We start from the raw sequence: 26,879 nt of genomic DNA, 5'->3' as shown, positions 1-26,879 counted from the left end.
GCCAACGTTATCAGTTCACGTCTGTCACCCCTCTTCTTATCTTGCTTTGAGGAATCTCGTGAGAGGGAAAATTGGGGCAACGCGCTATTTCCCTCTCGGATCTTCTGGATTCTCTCTCTCTCTTTTTTTTTTTTTTTCCCTGATCGCTTTAATATATTTTCGCCTTTAAATAATATCATACCTCACCGGGGATATGATGAGTCGGATCTCATGCAAGTGCATGACACGTGCGACGCCTGATCATACTTCACCGATTTTTCTCATACTGTTCCTTGCTATCTGTTAAATGTCCATACGTAAGGGATGGTCTATTCCTCACTGCTTTAAATAAATTCTTAGAACTATGAGCTTATATAAATAACAGTGTGCCTCATTGTGTTATACTAGCATTAATAACTAGTAATAAATTATGATAGTAAAATAATTAATCTTGTAATAAATTATGATAGTTAAATTAATAAATACTATGTTTAATTGGTGCTTTTAATACATATACTCAGTAATTTACACGCACACACACATATATATATATGTTTTTCTTTTTCTTTTTTTTTTTTTGTGTGTGCGGTTGTGGTCTTGTATTGTATATGGTTCTATGTTGTTTGTCTGCGGCTGTTTTTTGAAAAATGTATGAAAATGTTGGGAACGAAGAGAGCATAAGTTACTTTAGTTAAATTAATATATACTTTTGTTTGATGACTTTTGTTGATATCTCAGGATGCAAGCATACATATTACTTTGTATTCCATGCTAAATACCTTGATACGAAGCATTTTAACACCGTCAATAATTTCCCCTCCCCCAGTAACACATCTATTCACCACTACCATACACACTCACCACACACACACCTGTGAGACACTATTTATTGTAAATGAAGACAGATTCTTCTCCTTTTAACTACACTCATGGACACAATCGTATGTTAGGATATTTTCTACTTTTTTTCCTTTTCTTTCTATAGGCCCTCTTTTTAAAAAATTAAAAATTTAAATTTTATTTTGTCGCATCTTTTCTTCCTGGCCTTTTGATCTCGTATAAAATGTATGAAGTTCCTTTTTACTCTCCTCAAATACGAAATTTCCCCCTCTTTCTATATACTCGTACCTTTCCTTGGCACCTATGCTTGATTTTTCGCCCATCCGTGGAGAAAGACTTAGCGGGTGCAAAACAAGACATCTGTCTACTTGTCTGTCTGTCTGTCAGTATAAGTTGGCCTTGGTCTGGGAGTCGTGGTTCTGCTGAAGCTGAACTGGAAACAAAGGGTCGTAAGGTAACGGAAGAGTTAGTTTAATGATTGGTAGAGAAGAATTTATGTGTCAGATTTAGAATGAGTTCTGATGATGAAGCGAGAAGTATTGCATCTCAGGGTGGTCTGTCTGCTTACGAATTAAGTCCTGAAAAGAAATGTACTGAAAGCAAAAGCGTAGTAAATTCTGAAAAGAATACTGATGCGAGTTCCGTGGATCGATATATGCCATGGCCACTTTCGGATTACGAAAAAGATGCCCGAGTACCCGGTAAAAAGCATAATACTAGATATCTGATCGAACTGATTTTAGAAGGAGGTGAGTAATATAAATTGTTTCAAAATTGACGTTTATTTCATTTATTTAGTTTTAGACTAAGTTTTAAAACTTCATCCTGATATTCGTTAAAATTCTAATTATGTGTTGAAGGCAATTCATGGATTTTTTTAATAAATTGTAGTGACGAATTTAGGTAATATATATATAAATTCTTCCTAATTCATAATGTATAGTGTAACTTCCGTATTTGGGTTTTCATCCGCAGAGAACCCGTTGGCGCTTCGGGAAAGAAACCGTTCAGTATTATTTTATGTTATTGTATTCTTTTTTTGTCTGTTTCTTATCTGATGTGTGTCCGCATTATTGTAATGTAAATTTCCTCCGCAAACTATATTCTGAAAACATGAAAAAAGTTATCGCGCTAATCTTTAGAATATGGTAACAGGTAGTTTGGCGACATTTTGGTAAGGCGATAAAGGTTATTAGCTTCGTATTGCCGCTGGCTAGCGGTGCATCACTACCGGGTGAGGTGATGAAAATCGGCGGGTGGGGGGGAATTTAACACGGCTGTTTAGCTGTATAGCTGTGTTCTTACGTAATTACGTTTGTAATCAACGTCTGGTAACAATTCATGAACTTTTCACGCAAAGCGTTTACGATGTAGCCTTGGCTACTAATGCTTAAAATTAATTTATGACTAGGAACAGCATTAATTATAAACAAATAGCTAAGTTATTGCATTTTATTTTCCAGCTATCGAAATGCGACGCTAGGAGCAACGTATTGAAACCAAAACCTAGCAATTATGAATCAGAACTAGAACTAGTTGCCATTCAGCTTAAAGAAATTTAAAAATAAATATGAACTACTTATTGCCATTCAGCATAAAAGAAATATAAATATGAATATTAACAAAATATTAAAGTTAATTTTATAAAATAATTAAACACATGAACAAATACATGAAATAAAAAATAATTATTTCTCATGCAATAACTGGGCCACTACACTACTCCCCCACCAGTAACTAAGTTACATTACAAAGATGGAGAAATAGGTAGTAACTAGCATTGCATCATTAACCAATATCAGAAGAATTTAGAGTCAGTCCTGGAATCTATCAGGTAAACGTATAGTTCTGCCTGTGCGAGAATGTTTTTGATTCACATGGGAATTTGAGTCCGGTCTCTGCAAGTTACTGTAGTCAGGTTGTATCAACTGGGAATTTTCCTTTTATGCTAATAGTAAAATATTTGTCCTTGCGATCAATAACAAGAAATGGTCCTTCATAAGGAGGTTCCAGAGGTTTTTTTTACCCGATCTATTCGCTGAAACACATGAGAACAATTTCTTAAGTCTTTATGTACAAATATCCGTTCAGATGAATTTTTACGAATTAGTCTCGGTCCAACAACTTCCATCTGTTTCTGGAGTTTATTAGCGAAAGTCTCCAATGCTGTCTGGATACTTGGTTCGCTGAAAAACTCTCCAGGAAGTCTGAGACTCTGGCCATAAACTACTTGTGCAATAGAATGATTTGTATCTTCTTGAATAGCAGTACGCAAACCCAAAAGTACTGTTGGTAACGTGTCCGTCCAAGATATGTTGTTGTGGGCTTTTAATGCTGTTTTTAATGTTCGATGAAGGCGCTCAACTTTGCCATTACACGAGGGGTGGTAGGCAGTAGTGTGTTGTAAATTGATGCCACAGATTTTGGACAAAGCTCATAATGTATCACTTTTAAATTGGGATCCACGATCACTAATGAGTTTACTTGGCGTTCCGAAACGCGCAATCCAGTTGCTATGAAAGGCTCTTGCGACATTCTCAGCGGAAATATTTTCTAAAGAAATTGCTTCCATCCAATTCGAAAATCTACCTATGCAAGTAAGACAATAATTATTCCCTTTAGATGGTGGAAGTGGTCCTATGAGATCGATATGGATGATAGAAAATCTTGGTGGTGGTACTTCAAACTCACCTATTTTTGTTTTGGTATGCCGACTGATTTTAGCTTTTTGGCAAGGAATGCAGGTTCTTGTCCACAATTGTACATCTTTTTTTATGTTAGGCCAAATGAATTTTGATGTCATTAATTTCATAGTCGATTTTATTCCTGGATGTGATAAACCATGAATTCGTTGAAAGACGTGTTTTCTGAAAGCCTGAGGAATATACGGCCGAATATGTTTAGTTGATGTATCACACCACAAATATTTCCCCGAAGGTAGAGAACATTGCTTGAAATTCAAGGAAGTAGTGGTTTGCAAACTCTTCAGTTCTTCATCGTGAGTTTGTTCATCAGCTATTTTATCATAATCTATCAATGAAATTTCATTAACTCTAGATAACGTATCCGCCAGAATATTCTCACCTTTTACATATTTGAGCCTGTCTAGGTGCTGCTTTGTCAAGTTTTTGACAAAAGGCAAATATTAAGGGCTTGTGATCTGTATAAATTGTAAATATTCTTCCTTCTAGATAATGCTTAAAGTGTCTAACTGAAAGATATATGCTTAATAGTTCTCTATCATAGGTGCTATATTTTTGCTGAGTATCACTTAATTTTTTAGAAAAAAATGCTATTGACTTCCACGAGGAGTTTTCATATTGTTGCAACACTGAGCCAATCGCCGTATCTGAAGCATCTGTAAATAACGCCAGAGGTAGTTCAGAATTGGGAAAAGACAACAGTGCCGTGTTCACCAGGTCATTCTTGCACGTTTCAAACTGTTTTTCAGCTTCTTCAGTCCATTCGATTTTACGTTTGTCCCTCTTTTTAGCTCCCTTGAGATACGCATGTAACAATGCTTGATTCTTCGCTGCATCCTTTATATAACGACGATAAAAGTTAAGTATTCCAAGACAATTTCTAAGTTCATGAATTGTTTCTGGTCGTTTGTAGTTAGTAATAGCTTGAACTCTTTCTGGCAAAGGACGGGAACCCTTAGGTGTAATTAGGTAGCCTAGAAACTCGATTTGTGGAACAGCAAATACAGATTTTGAAACATTAATTCTTAACCCAAATGTATGTAATCTTTCGAAAACTAACTTAAGGTGATTTTCGTGTTCCTCATGGGTACTGGATGCAATGAGTATATCATCTAAATAGGGAAAAACGAATTCTAATCCTCTAAAGACTTCGTGAAAAAATCTTTGGAACATTGCAGGAGCATTTTTTAAACCGAAACTCATTACATTAAATTCGTATAAACCAAAAGGAGTGATGATAGCAATTTTACGTTTGTCTTCTGCAATGGGAATTTGAAAATAAGCTTTGAATAAATCAATTTTAGAAAAAAATATTTGTACCTCTTAAAATATGATGAAAATCTTCAATGCGAGGAATTGGGTATCGATCAGGTATCGTCTGCGCATGGTTTCATTATTAAAATTTATTTTTGCCTCAAAACTGCGAGTTTTGCAACATCCATTTTTTTTTTATTCCTATGTATCTAAATATAATTCATTACTTTCTCATAGGTCTTAAATTAAATTGCATATCACCAGTAATCAGTAAGGCAATGCTTTTTGCACATCACTTGCAGAAGTCAGATGAGGCCATGAAATATGATCCAGCTGTGAGTAGAAAATATGTTCTTAAATTATTTGTTATTTAATAGAATTTGATTTCTTTAAAGAAATCAATTCCTCCATTTGAACAATTCCTCCATTTGATTTGTTTTTATGCATATACATTGAAATTTATTTAGATAATTATTTGTAAAAAAATATGTGTACCATCTTATTTTTGTACATATACATTGAAATTTAGGGGAAAATATATTTCAGGGTCTCCCTTGGTGAAAATTGGTGATTTGTTTGGCACCATTCCTGTCACCTGTAATGCTCTCCCAAGTACATAAAACATAAAAAATTAAAATCTCAACAAACTACATTTTAAATCAAAATAAAACAAAGAAATAGCATAAAAATGAAAATACATGTTATTTAATCTGTGCAGTACAAAAAGGAAATATTAACTTACCTTATTTAGAAATTTCTGTGTCTTCAATTTGTGGCACACAGAATTCCTTAACAGCATCCAAAAACCGTTTATAGTTATCTGAACTAGAATTTGCGTACTGCTGATCCCACATAAATTCATAAAATAAAAAATATCCTCAATAGTGCAGGACTGTCTGTGGCATTTCTTTTAAAAATGTCTTTCTGTTATGTGCCATGTACCTTGTAGTATTGATGTGAGCTCCTGTTTCCGGATATTTAAATGTCATTGCATGATATACTGAGAGAAGAACAAAGCCATTATCAGAAAGATAATCATACCACTTTCAGAAATCGGATGTGATTATTGTTCCAGGTATGATGTTTCGTTGAATTACATACAACAATATTTCTTTTCTTTTGTCTTCAATTTTGTCCACTTTAAAAAAACACCTTCCGTTCCCCTCGTTCTGTACCACCATACACCCAGTTTACCATCGGCACACATTTTATGGTGTAAGGCACAAAATAAGAAACATACTTCCTAACCAATATCCAATGCAGAAATAAGCCCTGAGAAATGTTCTCTCAACAATCAAAATTAGTACCATCGTGCATTACAACCATTCATGTCATGATAGGGTTTTCAAAATTTACACCATAAAATACTCCGATTAACACAAATGAAACAACTTGGTGATAAATGAAAAAGCAATTTGTCAATAATCCAAGGGGTACCCTAATATATAGACTACCTGAAATTTATGCAAATAATTTTGTATAAAAAATTATGTGTATCGTCTTGACTTTGAACAAGAACTTTCATGTGAGCTGAAGTGATATTTTAGTCATCAACTCATCTCAACTGAGGTTCATAAATAACTTTTTTTTTTAGTCAAAATACATGCAGTATAGACATTATATTATGCCTTTATTTCATGCTATGAATAATAAACCAAAAGCAATTTTTAGGGGGGATGGTCATTGTAAAAGTGTAATTTATATTTCATGGATGTATCCTGTTGAGCATGAAATGAAATTTTCTTTCAACCCTTAATTATTCATGGGGAACTTCTAATGCATAAACTATAAGAAGCTATCTCTGAGACTGTTTTTAGAAAACTCATAAGAAGTAGTAAAATTTCTTTCAGCTCAACATAAACCAAACTTAAGAATATATTCTTAAAAAAAAAAAAAAAAAAAAAGCCACAATATACGACTTTCAAAACTGAGGAACAGTGGTGATTTAGTATGAAAAATAATGATAAGCAATTAAAATTTTTTATATGCTATATGCATAATTTATATCTCTTTATTATGTAACTTACTAAAGGAAGATCAGTTCTTTTAAACTTCTGCTGGAATGATCAGCAACATCTTAGCCGACTTTCATGTTGTTTGAATGTTTTCTTTCAGCTGAGATGATTAAAAAAAGTTGCATGTGGAGGAGGTTTGGCCAATAGTTTAGCACTGATATTGTGTGAAACGTTTTTGTGTTACTTGGTTATACCATTTGGGAGGCAGTTTAAATCAGGGTAATCAATCTTTTTATACCTACTGCCCACATTGTAGGTTGTAAAATTTTTACACTGCCCACCCCTTCTGAATAACTTAATGTAGCATAAGTGCAAAGAAGTTTTTAAGAAGAGGTTTAGTAAAAATATATGTAGTTAAATTTATGCATTTAAAGTGAGGTAAAATTTGCATATGATAAGAATTACAAAGCGATTGTGCATGTGTGGAATGAGAACCGACCACTTGGTCCATGTATGTAAATGACTGTAAAGTTGTCTTAAAATCTGTTTAGCATTCTCTGTCTACAGTGAATGTTTAATTAGTGGTCAGTATGCCTTGTTAACAGCAGAGGGTGCCGTACCAACAACTAACACAGTTGAAGCGAGGCTGCATCATCGGTATGCGAGAGGGTAGACATTCGTAGAGCAATCACAGCCCGCACGCAACATAATGCCTCAACAGTGATGTGTGTTTAAGAAAAATGGACAGAGGAGAACCAAATAAGGTGAAATCCTGGTAGTGGGGCACACAGTAGCTCAGTGACAAGGGATGACAGATATCTTATTAGTATGGCTGTGACAGATTGTACAGTGTCATCTCGTACGTTAGCACAATGTTGGGTCACGGCTACAGGTGTTGTGTTGTTTAACCATTAACTCCACAGTTCTGCAGCATTGAACTGCGTGCAAGGGTTCTTCTATCTAAAATTTCCATGTCGCTGAATCATAGATTTGCCGACTGACTCCATAGTTCGTCACCGTCTGCTGCAGCATTGAACTTCGTGCAAGGGTTCTTCTACAGAAAATTTCCATGTTGCTGAATCACAGATGGTCCGACTGTAATGGGCATATCAACAGAGTGTGTGGTGTGGCATGTGGTGGCAAGTTGCTTTTCAATGAATTTCAGTACAATTTGGAATACAGTGATGGAAGAGCACGTGCCAGACATTACAGAAGAGTATGTCTGCTCTCGCAGTAAGTTATTCAACATCATACTGCACAAACATCTGACATCATGGTGTGGGGAGTTGTTGGGTATAATTGTCGATCCCATTTTAGTACAGATTCTGGGCAACCTCAACAGTAATCGCTACATATGGAAATTTCTGGAAATAGAGGTCATTCCCCTTTTCAATGCATTCCGGGCACTGTATTTCAGCAGGATAATGGTCATGCGCATTTTATAGGCTGCAGAAGACTTCATTAAGGGTCAACAGGTTTTGCTACTTCCATAAACTGCTTATTCCCGGGATATGTTGCCCCTTGAGAATGTCTAGAATTTCATTACTTGGCAACTTCGCTCATATAATTGGTGAAGTGCACACTAAGACTGAACTTTGGTGTTAAGCAGAAGCCATATGGAATGCCGTTCCCCAGGATTACATTCAGAAACTGTGTGATAGAATGCCATGATGTGTACATGCTCTTATTGCTTAATGTGGTGGACACATAAGATACTAATTTCCAACATTTGTTGTGTTGTTTTTCTCATAAATTTGATAGGTTATTTGTACCACTATCAGTGATGTGTGAAATAAATTTATTTCCGACAGTTCCTTCATGGTGTTGCATTTTTCATGAACATTGGTGTATAATCTACAATATTAAACTTTTAATAGACAGAAAATACATTAACTAAAAACAAAGCCATATAAATGTACGGAAGCAGAATGGTCAAGTAGAGAACTAAACTTTAAGGTGTGTACACATGTGTATACATCCATGCATGTTTTGATCGTCCTTGAACATTATCGGACAAAAACCTCCACCACCCACCGTGAAAACTTAAATTGCCCTCTACTTCGCGGTAGGGACCAGTTTGGTTATCCTGGCTTTAAATGGTCATTTATATCACTTTGAAATGATGACAGTATCTTGCAAGCTGTTGTATTACTAGTGCATTCAGGTGTGTGCCAGGAGCCATCCTTCTACAAGAAAATGCCTGTTCATGGATGGAAAATGTATTTAGGAAATGCCTGAATGTTATTGTAATCCTCCATTGGTCTGACAGGTGACCCTTTTTTAGTCAAAAGTGTATTGGATATGATACGGCAGTTACTGCCATTTTGACGTGTGCATGAATTTGCGGAATATCTTATGCAGAATGAATGCATTAATGGCAGCAGTGGCTATATATTCCCAAAGTAATATGTATTGGTTTTTAACATGTATGAGCTTAGTAAATTTATTGATTGCTATTCAGTTTTATTTGCTTTTATATAATTAAACTTCCCACTGGTAAAATAAAGGTTTCATTTTGATAATTTTTTCTAAGCACACAGTTTTTTTTTTATGCCTTTAAATTTAGTTTTTATTTAGCAAAAATTTAGTTTTGTTTACTATGTTGCATTACAAGAATTACTTTACTAACTAACTTTGCTTAATAGTTGCGGAATATCTTGCAGCAAATTATGCAGAATGAATGCATTAATGGCAGCAGTGGCTATACATTCCCAAAGTAATATGTATTGGTTTTTAACATGTATGAGCTTAGTAAATTTATTGATTGCTATTCAGTTTTAATTGCTTTTATATATTTAACTTCCCACTGGTAAAATAAAGGTTTCATTTTGATAAATTTTTCTAAGCACACAGTTTTTTTATGCCTTTAAATTTAGTTTTTATTTAGCAAAAATTTAGTTTTGTTTACTATGTTGGGCTGATCTTTAGAATATGGTAACTGGTAGTTTGGCGACATTTTGGAGGCGATAAAGGTTACTACCTGGGACTTTGGTAATAATGTGAGCAGTACTCAGTTCCGATTACGCATTATTTTGTGTGAGGAAAATGAGAGATCATGGGATATGTCATGTGATATTAATGGACGAATTACGGTTCTTTAATCGGAAAAGGGGAGGAAATTGGGAAAAAATGTGGAAATTTTGTATTTGGCTTTATTCTGTGTTGTGTGAAACAGTGTTCGTTAATTTTTGGATCCCATGGCCCTAACTAAAGTGAATTCGAAATGGGTATTTAGTGAGAATGAAAGGGGTAGTAATAAGTGTTTCTTTAAGGTTGTGCGAGATAGAATTAAAGATGTTTTATTAAGTTATTTATTTTACCTGGTACCTTGCTGTGAAATATAAGTATGATTTTAAAGATCCTGAAACAGAAAGAAGAAAAGTTTATGAGACACGTAATCAAGATTCTGAAGAAGATTAGGTAAATTAGTATTTTTAATTATTTGAGGATATTATTTTTATGCATTGTTCTAAATGTAAGGTGGAAGTAATGGAATTTGGTATTATTGGGAAAATTGTTATTAGCAATGATTTAGTTTAAAGTAATTAGGATTGTAAGGTAATTTTTATTAATTTAATGTATGTGCTCATTTATATTTTAAGTAGTGTTTTTGAATTTAATTATATTTTAATTAAATGATAGTTATTTTGTGAATTTTATGTTTGTAGGAATTTGGTATACATTTTAGTTGAAGTAAACGTGCATGGAAATAATTTAAATATTTGACACTAAGTATTTGTAATGCTTGCGGTATGAATTCGTTGGTGACGTTTATAATATAATAGATGATTTAGAGGTAAATGTTTTTGGATATTTTATTTATTTTATATGTGGAAATGTTCATATTTGGAAAGGGTATATACTTTTTCGCAATCAGGTAATTTCATATATGTTCTTTTTACCGGGTTTAAAGATTCAGAAAATTGTCATGTATTTTCGTGAAATTTTTCTAATTTATGAGAAAAAAGCAGTGTACATGGATATAGTGAAGAGTGTGCGCAATGTCATTTTTGTGTAATTCTGGAACTTTTTTTTAAGTAAAAGTAAGTCGACGTGTACATGGTTTATGTGTTATTTTGAAAAACGCGTAAGGAGTATGGTATTGTGCACTTTTTCCCAATTTTGCAGTGAATATTTGTCATGATTAAGCAGTTTTGTTAGATAAAATTTCTAGCATAAATGTAATTCGGCTAGTAGATTGTTGGAAGAAGTGTTCAGTAGATAAAAAGAAAAGAAACATGTCTTTACTTCGTGAAGACAAAATGGCGGCAGGGAAAAAAAGAAAAAAAAAAAAAAAATAGAGGGTTGCTGTAGGAGAGTTGGTCGCCAAAAAATTGCCAAGTTACCATAATGTAAAGATCAACCCTATGTTGCATTACATAAATTACTTTACTAACTTTATATAGTTACAAAGTGTTTTATATAATGTATACATATTTCTGATTTTACAATGAATTACAGATGCTTGCTGCTGCTACTCTCACATTGAGCTGTGCAGCCTATGATGAAACCTTGAATAAAACAATAGTGGTACTTACATTTCACCAGTAAGTAGTTATATAAATAGAAATTATGTATATTTTTATTTCTTAGTAAAAATTATTGCCAGTTCAGTTTTCATGCAAGTTTCTTGATTTTATAGAAATAACTGTTATATATTTACTGTTGTGTGCATCTTGTGTTTTCTGTGCTTGTTAAAACATGATTTCATAAATTTGCACTCATTCCAATGTAAACAAGTTACGTAGCAGTTAAATATGGATTATTTTAGTAAATCTGTGAATAAGCAAATATTTTTAAATATGCAGTTTTTATTTGTATTAATGAAATGTTAAGGAAGAAAGTTATTTTTACTCCTTGTACGAAGTAAAAAGGAAGTATTGCAATCGCGAAAAGTTTCAGGCAGCATATTTCAACGAAAATATCCATTTTGACCACTATTGAATGCAATTTAACGATGTTTTTGTGTGACATCTGTATGTAAGTACAGAATAAAAGACTATTTTCTTCCAAAAAATTATAAAACTGCTTTAAAATGAATTCTAAAGAGAATTTTTTGTGATGGCTGTAGATACGTACGTACAGACATCACGAAAAATTGCGATACGTATCTCACATAACTAAAAACGAGTAGCCTCAGAACATTGAAATTTTGTATATAGGACTGCCATAAGATGTAGATGTGCACCTCGTATTTTTGTTGCAATTGGCCGCACCAAACGTATATAAATATATTTATAGATATATCCACTCTGTTATCTGGCTCAGTGATCTCAGTTTCTTTACTCTTATATGTTTGTAAATTGTGCATTTTCTTGCTTTAAAAATGGTTGAATTACGTTGTTTTTATCTTCCGGTTAAGGTTTTTATGCCTTTAGGAGGTCTGCAAGTAATATTTGTAGAATTATCAACAATTGAAAGCTGTTTAAGTGCGGTTAAGCCTAATTTTTGAATAACATGGCGGACATATTTATTTACATTTGAAACAGCAGACTAGTAGATTTGTTGCCAATCTAGAAAGACTAAGCTTCGTAACAACAAAGATAACGCCTTCATTTAACTGGCGGCTAAAACCCGCCGGGAACTGAAGAAATTTAACCAATTAGAGAGGACTGTTGCGCCAGGAACTTTTGGCATCATTTCTCTTTCGCCAAACGCAATTTTAGTGCAAAACTGGTATACCAGAATGTGCTTGTTAATGTTATGGTAATTTGTTCGTTCTTCTTTCGTAGTAGATAGATCATTTGTTTCGCTTATTATTTTGAGGAAGCTGATGTGATTTAATATTTAATTTACCATAGAGGCGATAAGTAATGTACAATATTTATTGGGATTAATTTAAATTTCAATTTCTAAAACAAATACAACTGTAAATTCTACTCAACTTGCTATCCCGATACCGAATAACTTTTCGATTTTCTAATACCCTTTTAAATAAAGTAATAATTGATAAACATTACTGTATTGTAAAATTTCTTGGCTCTTTGTGTTTTTGAAAATGTTTGGTGATATTTAGGTTTCTTATTATTTCATGTATTGTATGTACATAAAATTCGATAAAGAAAATATTTTAAGAATGTGTTTTATTTAAACAACCTGATCGTAGAAATCTCTCTTTTGTGTATTTTTCTGTAAGCAAAACTATATTAACAAAAGCGCTTACTGAAACATATAAAATGGAGTGATTATTCAGAGAATCTACATATTAAAAGGGTATGGGATAGCTCATAAAATTTCAGCTGACACCCAGTAATTCCAAAAAAAAAAAAAAAAAAAAAAAAAAAAAAAATAGATTATGCATTATTCTGTATCTAGATAATTCTGTTTCATTTCATTGTGTTATATAAAGATGTAATTATTAATATAAAGATGTAATTTTTTACGTCTTGCAAAAATGCAGCATTAGCACATTCAAGTAAGTTTTATTCATGATAAATCTGTGGATAATTTTACACTATATGTGTTGGTATGTACATTATTTTCTTTTATTGACAGGACTTTTCTGAATAATATGCCTTAATTTATCACCTTAAGTAGTCTTCAGAGTTTGTAATTATACATATTTGGAAATCACAGAATATTTAATCTGCAATTTTAATTTCATTTACTTATGATTGCTGTAGATGATTATGATTTCGGATGTCATATAGTAATCCCTAGCACAAATTCTAAACAAATTTTCTTGAAATCCCATGCATTTTCTTTTTCTGTATAAATAAAATATTCCAATAAAACCTACCACCATTGGATGACTCTAATTTTTTTTTGTAAGCAGCAAGAAATTTTATACTATAGCCTACACATATATTGCCTATGTGCCTATAATTTGCTATCATTTCTGATGGTGGAAATGTAGTGAATTTTCATAATTATGTAGTTTTTCAGTATAAATATAAATAAGAAAAACTAAATTTGTTGTTTTTTCATAAATAAATTTTTTTTGTTCTCTTAATGCATGCATAAAAATATTTATGTTGATAAGAGATCGTACAATTCCCCCCCCCCCCCCGGAGTTCTATACGGATGGTAGAAAATGAGAATGTTTTCTTATTTGCTTAACTGATTTTTGCAAATCATGAAAACAGTATCTTTTTGAGCGAAGAAGACTTTCATGAAGTATATTACGAGAAAATGACTTCTGTTTCATGTGACACACAAGAAATATCCTAAAAAGCTAGCCTGTCTACCAGCGTTCAAACTGCCAGTGCACCTTAGTCTTATCCACTCGAATGAATACTAATCATAAAAGATGATAATAATTTTACTTGTAAGAATTTCATGTTCATTTTATAGAAGGTTTCTCAGTTTACTCTGCTGTAGAATCTTCGGATGAAGTTACCATTACATGATGTATCATCATTGTTTTTTCTTCATATCAAAACTGATTTAGAAACTGCACTTTTTTTTTTTTCATTTTTAATAATTATGCCTAGTAGTAGAATAACTATATAAAAAGTGTTTATAATTGTTATTTTCCAAGCAAATTTAATAGCTTAACATCATTCAATTTAAGACACAATAACACGCCGAATAAATACTGATTCAGAAGTCAAACAACAAAAATCAGCGTTAATTCACAAAATTTTCACAGGACTAGTTTCGATGGTTTTACCGAACCATCATCTTCAGCTGCAAAACCGCAAATGAACAAGATAGGAAATAATGTTTAGATAAGATAAGAAAGCCTGGACAAGAATAAGCAAGTGGTGCCATCTGTTGGCGAAACCAGAACTAAAACATAATTTCTCTAAAAGTTCGGTAAAACCATCGAAACTAGTCCTGTGAAAATTTTGTGAATTAACGCTGATTTTTGTTGTTTGACTTCTGAATCATCATTCAATTTATTATACCATTGTTATATAAGAGTCAAAAATGGCTTATGTGCATTTAATTACAGATTTAACATTCATTTATTGTTTTACAATGGTTTAAACTAATGTTATGTTTTCATAATATCTAATATATTAAACAGCAAGTCTATTTTGCTTGGTTTAATATTGGTTTCCTAGGGACCAATGCAATATTTAATGTGTTAAGAAATTACTGATGAAATGTTAAATGGATAAAAACAACGCATTTGTATATAGAAAACAAACAATTGAAATATTCCAACTTCAAGTTTTGTAATTATGCATATGATCCATGTGCAAAAAATATATTTGAATGCAGTACTAAAAAACTTAATATTTACAGATTTTAAGAATTTATAAAAATATTCATATTATGCAACATAATCTGATGTTTTTGGCAATATATATTAAATTGTAATTTATCAACCTAAATAAAATTTTGATTAAATATTAGCTACCAAAATATTAACAAAGAGCTCGTGCTTTATTCCATAAAACAAAATACCAAATTATAATTAAATGTTTTAATTTTTACAAACACAGAAAACAAAAAACTGTATAACTGTGCATGAAAAAAAAAAAAAAAAAAAAAAAAAAACCAAAATAAAGAATATTGTAGAAATTATCGAAAATATCGAATAAATTTCATGACATGCAAAATTTATGCCAGAAATTGCCACACGCTATTTTGTTCTCTCACCTCAGTTGATCATTCGAAAAGTTTTAAGAACGAAGCTCAGATTTTTCAAAAAGTTTTTACATTCTGCTAAATGTTTCCTCATTTACAATTGTCTTTAAATTTAAAATTTATTGCGAATGTTAAGGATCTTACTGTGGAAATACTATTCATCAAGCTTAAAGCCTGTTTAACTTCACCTATAAGCAATAATCTCCATAATGACTGTAGCTTCCTTTACACAATTAGGAATTTCGTTATGCAGTTTCCATGCTTAAGCCATTAATTTTTTTAAACAATGGGTTGTATCAAAATAGAGTATTTTGAAAGTAGATTTATGCAAAATAAGTATGTTTCACAGAAGATTCATAAGTATGACAGAAATATAATTTCTAATCATATTATCAGTCTATAACTTTAAAACACATACCTATAAATGTTTGGTTATATGATACCTACCCTCATACTGCTTGATAATCTAGCTGATCTATTTGTGTAATATCTACAACACCATATAACAGTTTCACTGGTATGTCAGTCTCCACAGCCACGGTAATCTTATTTTGCAGATCAGGTATTATATTGGGTACAAATACTACATTTTTCATTTAATATTTTACAGAAAATGTCAGACCAGATAAGCTGTGCAAAATGTGTCCAAAAGCATATTGTATAAACCTAACTATCAGTATTCAACAGTCTTACCACTCACGGGCCTCTTTTTCGAATGATTATAAACTGCATATGTATAATACATTATAAAGAAAATCTTCACATTTTACATTCCTCATGTTATGCTACTGACATTTTTTCTAAAAATCTATTTGTTATGTGAATTAATCCTTCACACACGTAAAGTCTGTAAAAGTATTGCAACTAATCTTCTGTGAGAAAATACTATTGCAGAAATCAAATACTTTAATTGAACTGAGATTTACATATACAAATTGGAAGACTTTCCTAATATATTATTTAGTGTTGAAATTGGCAGAGAATTCCAAATTTTATTAGATAAATAAAACAATTTAAAAATTATATATTAAGCTTTTCAAAAATACAGTATATTTGAGAATTTTACTATCAATTTATACAATCTAATGTGTTACATTTCTTGAAAAACAAACATCACACAAAAATGCAATACATTTTAGAAAATGTTCAAATTATAATTTGTTAGTATTTAGAAACTTTCTGAAAAAAAAAAAAAAAAAAAAAAAAGCTTGTGGCTTTGTAAGCTTTTCCACTCCGTTGCCTTTTATAAAAATAAAAGTTACAAATGTTAACAAAAAACATATCATAGATACGAAAAATGGAATATGAGGAGGAAATGAATCCAAAGCAAACTCTTCAATTATTGGCATAAAAATTGGCGGCCAAAAGCAGTCTCCGACGGTGGCTTATTCTGATTGGTTGAATTTCTTCAGTTCCCGGCGGGTTTTAGCCGCCCGTCTTCATTTATTATTGCGAATTAAATCATACTTATTCCATTCTGGAATTTTTTCGAAGAAATATGTGTTTAAGGTATACTTTGTAATTTTTAATACAGATATTTTGAGTTTTTATGTATTTTTGCCTTGTCGCGAAGTGAGAACTGAATTAATTGAATGAGAAATACTGAATCAGGGTTCGTAGCCGTCCTTACAAGTGCTTATAAGTCCTTATATTTGAAAATAAAATATAAGGGCCCTTATAGGTGCTTACCTTTTCTTTAAAGCCCTTATTTTATTGTTTTTAGTGCTTATTTTTTGCTTTTAGTGCTTTTTTTAATGAACGCGCATCTTTCCTCCCGTACCAAAGCCGAAACTAAATAAACAACTTTTCTTCCTTATATGGAACGTCAGATGGTGAATCGTACTCCCGGAAATAGCTTTCCCCCCCTTTCTCTGCATTAACGTAACCTATGGTGCGCGCGAGAGTATAGACAGGTGCACGTCGTTCTTTTGGTCAAAGAATTGCAAAAACCGTAGAAAATTCCGGTAATTCGGTATTCTTTTCCACCCACCCAAATACTACACACGTTTGAATTTCTATCAAGATTTTAATTTGCATTCTCGTTCCGCGTGTTCAGTTCATATTCGTGTTTATTATGATCGTTATGCTTATATTAAGAGCATATGTATGAATATTTATAGTAATATAGTTGCAGTAGCTCCTGAAGTGTAGATAAACTTCCAAAAATGGGTGTATTTTTACACAGATTAGCTTTCTAAGGAATAATATGCGGAATGGCTTAAATAAAAGGAAAGTAATCGAATAGTCAGAATATTCCCCCCCCCCCCCAATACATTATACAGTATGGAGGTTGGGTGGTTCTCCCCTTTCTCCGCAAAATCTCTAGTATTGAAGCAGCGGACTTTTTTTTTTTTTTTTTGGTCACTGTCCAATCTGGATTGAATAGGACTAAAAGTTTTGCGGGAAAATTGCGGAAATTTAACGCAATCTGTTCAAAATTAGAATCAAAAACACCCCAGATTAGTTTTCCTTTATTTAGTTCTTTATTCTCCGAATACCGGCAGTTGATTCCGATTGCGTAATATCACATATGGAAGAATTACGCCGCACGTATTGCACAATAATGTTTGCGATATTTTGCAGATATAATTAATTTTGATGTTCAGTCTGAGATTTATTTATGAACACTTAAAAAAGTTTTACTGTGCTTTCTAAGCAGAATATTTCTCAGTTCCGTTGGTCTATTTTTATATGATGCACATATCGAAATGTCAAAATCATTTATTTAGCCGAGAAATCTAAAGAACGGCTACAATCTCCCCCCCCTCCTCTTTTTCCAATTACGCTCGACTATACGGAATATTCGGCAATTTCCGAGTATGCGGGTTAGTTAAGCTTTTACTGTTTAAGGATGACTGCATGAAACAATTTCCCGTCTCCTGATTTCAGAAATGTTCCTCTTTTTTACTTAAATTACTTTGCTTGGAATATATGTTAAGGGAAAACTGTTATGCAATGAAAATTTAGAAAATGTTCAGAATTTTGATTTAAATTATTTAAATATTAATATGAGTGGGAAAATAAATTGTATTTATTATTAGATGCCAAGTGAATACAATTAATATGGCTTATTATTATTTATTTTCTACATTTTGAACTGAAATTTCATCATTAAATCTTGTAATATAGTTTAGTTCTGCATAGTTCTTTTTTTTTCTCTCATTGTAAACTAATTCTGTAAATTAAACTGTCATTTAAAATTAAAATAAAAAAAAAAAAAAAAAAAAAAAAAAAAAAAAAACAGTTGTTTTCCATGGTTGAGGTAATGCTCATTCTCTTGATAAATATTGCATTGCTCATATTTTAAATTGCAAGTCTAATTTTTCTTTTAAGGTTATGCAGTTGTGTATAATGTAATTAGACGGGTGCTTATTTTTTTTCTTAAAATGTGCTTGAAAAGTGCTTATAGGTGCTTATTTTTTTTAACTAAAATGTGGCTATGAACCCTGTGAATCATCTGTGAAAAACTGTTACTTTTTTGTTTTGTTTGCTTAATTTCTTTTATACATCGTTCTAGATTTATTATAGTATTTGAATAGAACATGTGGCAATGATTATTTTTGCTTTTGCAGTATATAAAAATGTCTTCACTTATAAATCTGAATAAACATATGAATAAAAATTTCATTGGTATTTCAAAATTTGGAAGTGCACATATAAACGTTTTACTACTTACATGAATCTTTATTTTAAAAGAGTGTGTAAACATTTAATAACATTTTGATATTTGTATTAAGAAAATTAGTTTGCTTTTTTAAGCAATTCATATTTATTTTTTAACTGAAATTTTTCATTTTCTTTAGTATGATTAAAAAAGAATATCTGCGGAACTTAAGGAGTGAAGCTAAAATCACCCTCGAGAAGTATTTGAAGTTAGCTGAACTTTTCGTGTTCAAAGTGCTGGGTGGCATTACATGTCATGAGATGGCACATGAGGTAAAAAAATTTAAATTTTAAAATAGAGGGGGAAAAAAAGGTATGCACAAATTTGTACCTAAAATATTAATTTTTGTTTATTTTCTAAAAAAAAAAAAAAAAAAAAAAGCTATTTCTTTTTTAAATCAGTTACTGCAAGTGCTTTGCCAACATTAAAAATTAGTTTGGCAAAAACTAGAAAATACCATGGAAAATGAAAAAACACTGTCATGATATATATAATGTTGCCTGATGCCAAATTTGTGCAATTCTCTAATGTTTCTGTAAAGCAGAAACAGATGGCTGTGTACATGGGGAGAACTAGTACTATTTTTTCTTGTCTACATATTGCCGCCTCGTAAGTATTTATCGGCAAACTTTATCATTATATCAAAAGGAAGCAAATAAAAATACAGTTTAAAATATAAATTTGAATTGTTTAATGTAGATTATATGATACAGTAAATATTATGCATACTATATTCTTTGATGCATTACTGTTGTTTCTCCCTATGTACACAACAATTTGTTTTCCCCCCCCCCAAAATCGGAGAATTTCACAATTTCAGCATCATCCATAGCTTAATTGTGCACATTAAACATTATATATTTTTTGTTATACAGTCAAAAGTTGTTAATTCGGACACCCATAATCCGGACCTCAAAGCTACAAATTTTCTGCGCATGCGTAGCGTTGACGTTTACGCGTGCTCGTAAGACCTTTATGGCTGCGAATATGCGCATGCGCATGATACGTCTACGCATGCGCATTTAATGTATAATGAACGGTATAAGCTAAGCTAAAATTATCTAATTCAGTTAATGTAGCAGATTGCGTTGTTCCTTAATCTTCGAATTGGATCCGGCCTTTTATTTTTGCAGACTGTTAGAGCAATTTTATAAAAGTAAGCTTGAACTTTCATTATGTTAAATAGAATTTCCAATATATATTTACTAATATGTAAAGGATCTACAAAGCGAAAGTATGTTTCGAAATCCGAAATCTGTTTATCAATTTCACGCTGCTCTGCGGCGCGCAATGAATTGGAAGGTGATCTGTCAGCATTATCCTTATGTTCAGGTCAGATGTTTTCATTTTATTTGGCTTATAATTCCTTACTAAATGTAGTATTTCATCTCGATGTACTTCATCTTTGATACGATTTAAATCAAGTTCCTCGTCATTATAATTCGCTTCCGATAGTGAAGAAAGTGACACAGAGGTTACAGAAAACGAAAACATTTCGATTGACAAATTAGTCTGTATTCTCGACACAGCAATTATAGGAGTTGAAAAGCGGAACTTTGTAACTAAACAAGAAATTATGTCTGTTTAATAGAATTAAAGAGAAAGTATTATCACATGAAACGTAGCAACTTAAACAACTTACATTGAAAGAAATGTTTAATAAAGTAAAAAAATAAACATTAAGCTTTTTCTTTTTGTAAATTTTGATACCCTTTAGATCATAATTGTTCTTTATTTCATAAATTATAGTTTCATATTTTCAATTTTGTAATTTCTGCATGCCATCTTACCAGATTTAAACTGATTATCTATAATCCGTAATCGCCGAAGTCCCGATGAGTCCGTATTAACGACTTTTGACTGTATGATGTATTACTGTTATTACAAGTTTGCCAGTTCTGGTTTCTAATTTTCACGACTAATTATGGCTGATTTAACAAGGAAGCACGTGGTAATTATGCAGTAAATGTTTGGTGATAGTTATCTGAAAAATTTTGCAATTTTAATAAGAAGATTTTATTTAGCATTATTTTCTATTCAAAAGGGCTAATGTAACTTAGCTTTGCCATTCTTAAAAGCTTTACTTAACAGTCCTCACTTCCTGAGACAGCGTCTAAGGTTAACTTAGATTCATGATTCATTTAAGTTAAAAAACATGGAGAAGAGGTTAGACTTATTACCCATATTATAGTTAGAATTAATGCTCATATTATAATTAAAAAAAAAAAAAAAACTAATAATAATTTATATACATTTACGAGCAATTTATTCTGGAGAGTAAGTTCATTTGGTGCAAATTTTGTAATAGTAATTTATCTATCATCCAGAAATAAACAAACTTAATTTTTTTAGACAGGATTCAGCTGTCACTCACTGTTGCTTATAGTAATTCTTATATCTTCTGTAAGCGCCGACAGATGGCATGAGAAGACTAAAACTGAGATAGAAGAGCGCGAATGAATGTAATGGCGATGTTTTATGATTTCCAGCATACAAGCTGGATGTATGTGTGTTAATAATTAGTTCCTTAATAAATTTAGTTAAAACCTAGTTTAATAATAAAGTGTGCCATTCTGATGAGTCAAGCTATACAGTCAAAAGTCGTTAATTCGGACACCCATAATCCAGAATGATCTATAATCCGGACCTCAAAGCTACAAACTTATGTAAAGGATCTACAAAGCAAAAGTTTGTTTCGAAGTTCATTAAACAAAAAGTGGAATTGCTGCAAAAAATGGATAAAGGCATATCCTTTGTTTATCTAAACTTTAACGTTTGTTTATCTAAACTTTGTTTATCTTTAATGCAGCCGCGATCAATGAATTGGAAGTTTATCTGTCAGCACTATCCTTATCTTCAGGGCAGGTGTTTTTATTTTATTTGGCTTATACCTTACTAAATGTAGTATTTCATCTCGATGTACTCCGTCTTTGATATGATTTAAATCAAATTCCTCGTCATTATAATTCGCTTCCGATAGGGAAGAAGGTGACAGAGGTTATTGAAAACGAAAAAATTTCGATTGACAAATTAGTCGGTAGACACAGCAATTATAGGACTTGAACAGCGGAACTTTGTAACTGAACAAGAAATTATGTCTGTTTATAGAATTAAAGAGAATGTATTATCACATAAAAAACGAAGCAACTTAAACAACTTACATTGAAAGAAATGTTTAATAAAGTAAACAAATAAATATTAAGCTTTCTTTTTGTAAATTTTGATACCCTTTAGATCATAATTGTTCTTTATTTTATAAATTACGATTTCATATTTTTAATTTTATAATTTCTGCATGCCATCTTACCAGATTTTTAAACTGATGATCTATAATCCGGAAAAATCGATAATCCAGAATCATCGAAGTCCCGACGAGTCCGAATTAACGACTTTTGACTGTATCACTAGCTAACATATTCTCAGAAACGGGATGAATACCTATTGCCATCACATACCATGAGCAACGAAGGAGGGATAAGTTTCAGTTTGAAATTTGAATGTTTTCTTGAACTGTAGAATATTTATATTGAATTATTAATGATGATACTATCAGAGTAAAAAATTTAGAAGTATAGAATTATATGTTAGTTATTATTATGGATGAGAATACAAAAAACAAAAAGCTTTAGATAAAGTGAAAACAAAATCCAAAACATTAAGATTAACATTGCAAGTAATTAACAGAACATGTAAAATTACTGGAACAAGGTATTGCAGATATAAAATCATTAGAAGAATGTGAAATGAATCTGCAAAAAATTAAGAACAGGTATTTGAGTGAGATCTAGACATTGAGGATTTAATTCCTGAAGTGTCTAAATGGAAATTGAGAATAAGCAAGAATATAGAAAATGTACTATTTGTACAAAAACGAAAGTCAAGAATCATCTCCAGAATTTGGGTAGAAATAAAACAGGTTTGTCATTGAAGACTAATTCTTGACTTATTTCGAATACTGAAACAGAGAAGCCTAATATAAATTTGCTGAAACTTCGTGTAGAGCCTCTTGAGGATGATTTTGCGAAGTTTCAAGAAGTTTGGGCATAGTTTGATTATGTGATTCCTAGTAACAAATGCTTATCTTATGGAGCCTTTAAATGAAGATGTCAAAGGAGTAGATAAATAAAAAATTCTGAAAGAGTTCAGATTTTGATAATCGCTCAAAAGGATTTGTTAAGTTTTTTTTTAATGCTCTGTCTGAGTTCACAGTTTACCCAGTCTGCTGTTGCACTCACTCCTGCTAGCTAAGTACCATTTTCTTTACACTTACACCATATGTGATTCACCTGCAAAATTGCAAACATTTGAAAAGCCACATATGTTTAGAATTTCCGATGCAGTGTTGGTATATGTTTTTCTTTTTTTAAGGTTTTTCTCATTTCGTCATATCAATGTTCAGTTTTCTTAGTAAGATAGCTTACAAAACTTTTTTATGTGTCTTTTTATTATTAACATTTTGCATGTTAACATTACTATTCTCAAACCTAACAAATTTGTAGAAAATTTGGATAGTTGTCACCCATCTCTCTTGCAAACATTATACATAATTTAACTGACAGATTGGTTGCTAACAGATTGTTGGACAAACATGCGGTTTCTGAAAGGCACGTGGGTTTTTCTAAGACATAGATATACTGTTGAACAAATGGTCCATGTATCTCAACAAATAAAGGATGGCTTTCAGAGAAAACAAGGTACCCATGCTATATTTGTAGATTTCAAAAATGCTTTTGATAAAATTTGGAGAGCAGGATTGTTTAAAAGATTGATTTCCTGTGGCATTTCTGGCGACATATATTATTAGATTAAAAGTTTTCTTAAGAGATTAATGTGTTAAATATGGTCAAAATGTGTTGGGTTATCAAAAAACAAAACAGAGTTTACTTACGGGAGTAGTACTGAGTCCTATTATTTTTAATATTGTGATAAATGATTTAATTGACAATATTCCTATAGCTATCACGTGCATTCACATCTAGTTTTTTCCCTAAAGCTATGGTGATTATTGTTATCGGATCTGACTGCGTTGCCCAGGAGAGTGTCTTAAACAGGCCTTAAATGTTTCTTAACACCTGGGCTCTCTTAATATAATATGGTAGTACTTATATTTTAAAAAAAAATTTTTTTTTAGTTGTCCTGCTTTAGTATTAAATATCATGATATTCATCTTCATTATAATAATAAGTATCTGAACAGAATTTATATGATACTGTCTATTTTAACATTCATTTAGACACACAATTATCTTAAAAAAAATTAATGCATCTATCATTGACCAAGAACATTCGATCTAAACTACTGAAACGTCTGGCTCGTATTACTTGGGGCTCGACCCAAGATGTTTCACGTACAACTTGTAAAAGTTATTTTTTCCTGTTGTTGAATATGGTGATGAGTTTTTTATTATTGCCCGAGATTCTGTTAAAAACAAGCTTGGTATTTTCCAAAACAATATGTTGCGATTATCACCTGATGGTCAAAAATCGACTCCTGTTATTGCTATGGAATTACAGGCAGATATGGAGCCTTTAAATGAAGGTGCCAAAGGAGTGCGATAAATCTTGTTAAAAAAGTCTTAAGAAGAAAAGAAAATTTTTAAAATTACTATAGACCAGCAAGTGCAAATTACTAAAGACTCATTGATCCTTTTTGTCAACAGTCTGTGATCTCTTTGATACTTCCGTCATTTCTACACCCGATCATGAGTTTTTCTCACAGGGGGTGGAATCCCATTTAAATTTAGATAAGCTGGAAAAACGCCTGGATCATGCCAACAAACACGTTTCCACTCTGAGTTAAAAAATGCTGATCTGGCTACTGTACATTAGAGGTACCCCCCAGACAAATGGTTCTCAATGTTTGCACAGATGGTTCTTTAATTCTATAAACAGACATAATTTCTTGTTCAGTTACAAAGTTCCGCTGTTCAAGCCCCGTAATTGCTGTGCCGAGAATACGGACTAACTTGTCAATCGAAATTTTTTCGTTTTCACTAACCTCTCTGTCACCTTCTTCATGTCTTTATCCATTTTTTGCAGCAATTCCACTTTTTGTTTGATGGACATCGAAACATACTTTCGTTTTGTAGATCCTTTGGGAGCTCCAGCATCGGAAATTCTTTTTGACATAATCGAAAGTTCAAGTTTACTTTTATAACATTGCTCTTACAGTCTGCAAAAAATAATAAGTCGCATCCAATTAGAAGATTAAGGAACAATGCTATCATCAAAATTTGATGCTAAAGCAAAGTTTAAGGTTTAAAGAAATTAAACATTTAGCAGTAGTAGCAATAAAAGCTCCCTGAGATATGTTGTGCAGACATTGAAGACAATAAAAGATTTTGAACTTAACTAATTTATTGACAATATAATAAAGAATAAAAACACAGAAAATAAATGTCAACAATATTAGAGTCTTAGGAAAAATATAATATAACCATCATTCATCAAATATTTTTACCTGGTCTCCAAAACACTGGCATTCTATACAAACAAAAATGTCCTAAACAGTAATTATGCAGCCTAAAAATAAAGCTGGCCACACATTCAATAAGTCCATAATCAATGGTCAAGAAAAACACCTGAAAATTTAAATGAAGTTCTTGAAAGCACTTAAAACAGGCCTAACCCCGTTTGCACAAGGAGTCGCTGCTCACGTATTTTTAATTCCGCCTTCATTGAAGAACATGGATGCCACCCACAGCAGTCACTCATATGGTAGCCTCTGGAACCATCATCTCGCAAACCGGAACCAATGCACTTTAATCACCGGACTGCATGCATCCTTCTGAAGGGGCTGAAAACCGCTCACTCAAGTGCCGTGAAAGCAGGAACTAGAAGGGTTGAGCCAGAGCGACGCAAGATACTTATAGCAGAAGTAGGAATGACGTCATCTCACGGCAACCAATCAGCTATCGGCACGAATCGGCGTTTCAGATGCCGTAACATCATATTTCGTTTTTGCATCTCAATTAGGTTGAAACAGTCCGTTCTCAATGCAAACAGTGGCAGCAAGAAAAAGAAGTAGAAGTAACTACTATATTACATTAAAATAAGGACTAAACTAAATAAACATTTCAAGGAGGAGAGATGATGCAGTAAAAGGTTTAAAAATAAGCTATATTTTCCAACAAATGCCCCCCACATCATCATCTCCGACCTGAAATAAAAACCGAATGCGAGTATCTTTACAAAATTCAAAACAAGAACAAATAAATATCACAATTTCATTCAGAAATTTTTAAGAAAATTTTTTTTTGGGAAAATCTTATCCCATTATTCAAAAATTTTACCGTAGCAAGAAAGTCCAACATGTTACAGAACAATACAAAGACATATATATGATCACACACTCAATACTTTTACCCAGGGCCCTGGTCACTCATACAACATTCTACACTATACAATTTTACATTTACCTAATATCCGTCATATATGACTTATAACATATTTTCAAATTAACAAAACTCTTAATTTAAATACACACAAAAACAAATTTCATAAGAAAATTGTTCCACAAAATCTTATCAGGTTATGCTTAGTCAGCGGTTTTGTCATGGGATCAGCCAGATTATCTTTACTTGGGACATATTTTAAATCAAAAATTTCCCTGTTCAATAGATCACGAATGAAAAATAGTTTCACATCTATATGTTTTGTCCTTGAGTTTTCAATGGGTGATTTTGTAAAACATATAGCAGCCATGTTATCAGCAAACAATATTGGCCTCGAAATATAGTTACTTGCAATTTTAAACTGAATGTATTCATCCAAAATGTTTTTAAACCAAACTAATTCTTTTGCTGATTCAGTCATGGAGATAAATTCAGCCTCCATAGTAGATAAACTCACTCCCCTTTCTTTAAATGTACGCCAATATACAGGTGATTCTCCCAACAAAGCTATTTGTCCACCAATAGACACCATATCATCCCTGCTTGAAGCAAAA

General features: G+C 32.0%; 1 protein-coding gene across 1 annotated transcript in view; it reads left to right on the top strand.

Annotated features, from left to right (window-relative positions):
* The first annotated feature begins 1,210 nt into the window (after positions 1–1,210).
* LOC118188335 (cyclin-Q-like) overlaps positions 1,211–26,879 on the top strand; it is a 48,308-nt gene continuing 22,639 nt past the window's right edge. Inside the window, exons 1-4 of the mRNA XM_035358747.2 lie at positions 1,211–1,568; positions 5,013–5,110; positions 11,192–11,277; positions 19,072–19,204. Of these exons, the coding sequence (XP_035214638.1) occupies positions 1,331–1,568; positions 5,013–5,110; positions 11,192–11,277; positions 19,072–19,204 (555 nt within the window). The 5' untranslated portion in view covers positions 1,211–1,330. The remainder of the gene's footprint in view (positions 1,569–5,012; positions 5,111–11,191; positions 11,278–19,071; positions 19,205–26,879) is intronic.

The sequence above is a fragment of the Stegodyphus dumicola genome, chromosome 8, assembly GCF_044657685.1.
Source record: "Stegodyphus dumicola isolate Sdum_Otavi_A_Nest chromosome 8, ASM4465768v1".
NCBI classification, from domain to species: domain Eukaryota; kingdom Metazoa; phylum Arthropoda; class Arachnida; order Araneae; family Eresidae; genus Stegodyphus; species Stegodyphus dumicola.
The sequence above is the reverse complement of the archived record's forward strand: the minus strand, read 5'-3'. Positions and strand labels throughout refer to the sequence as shown.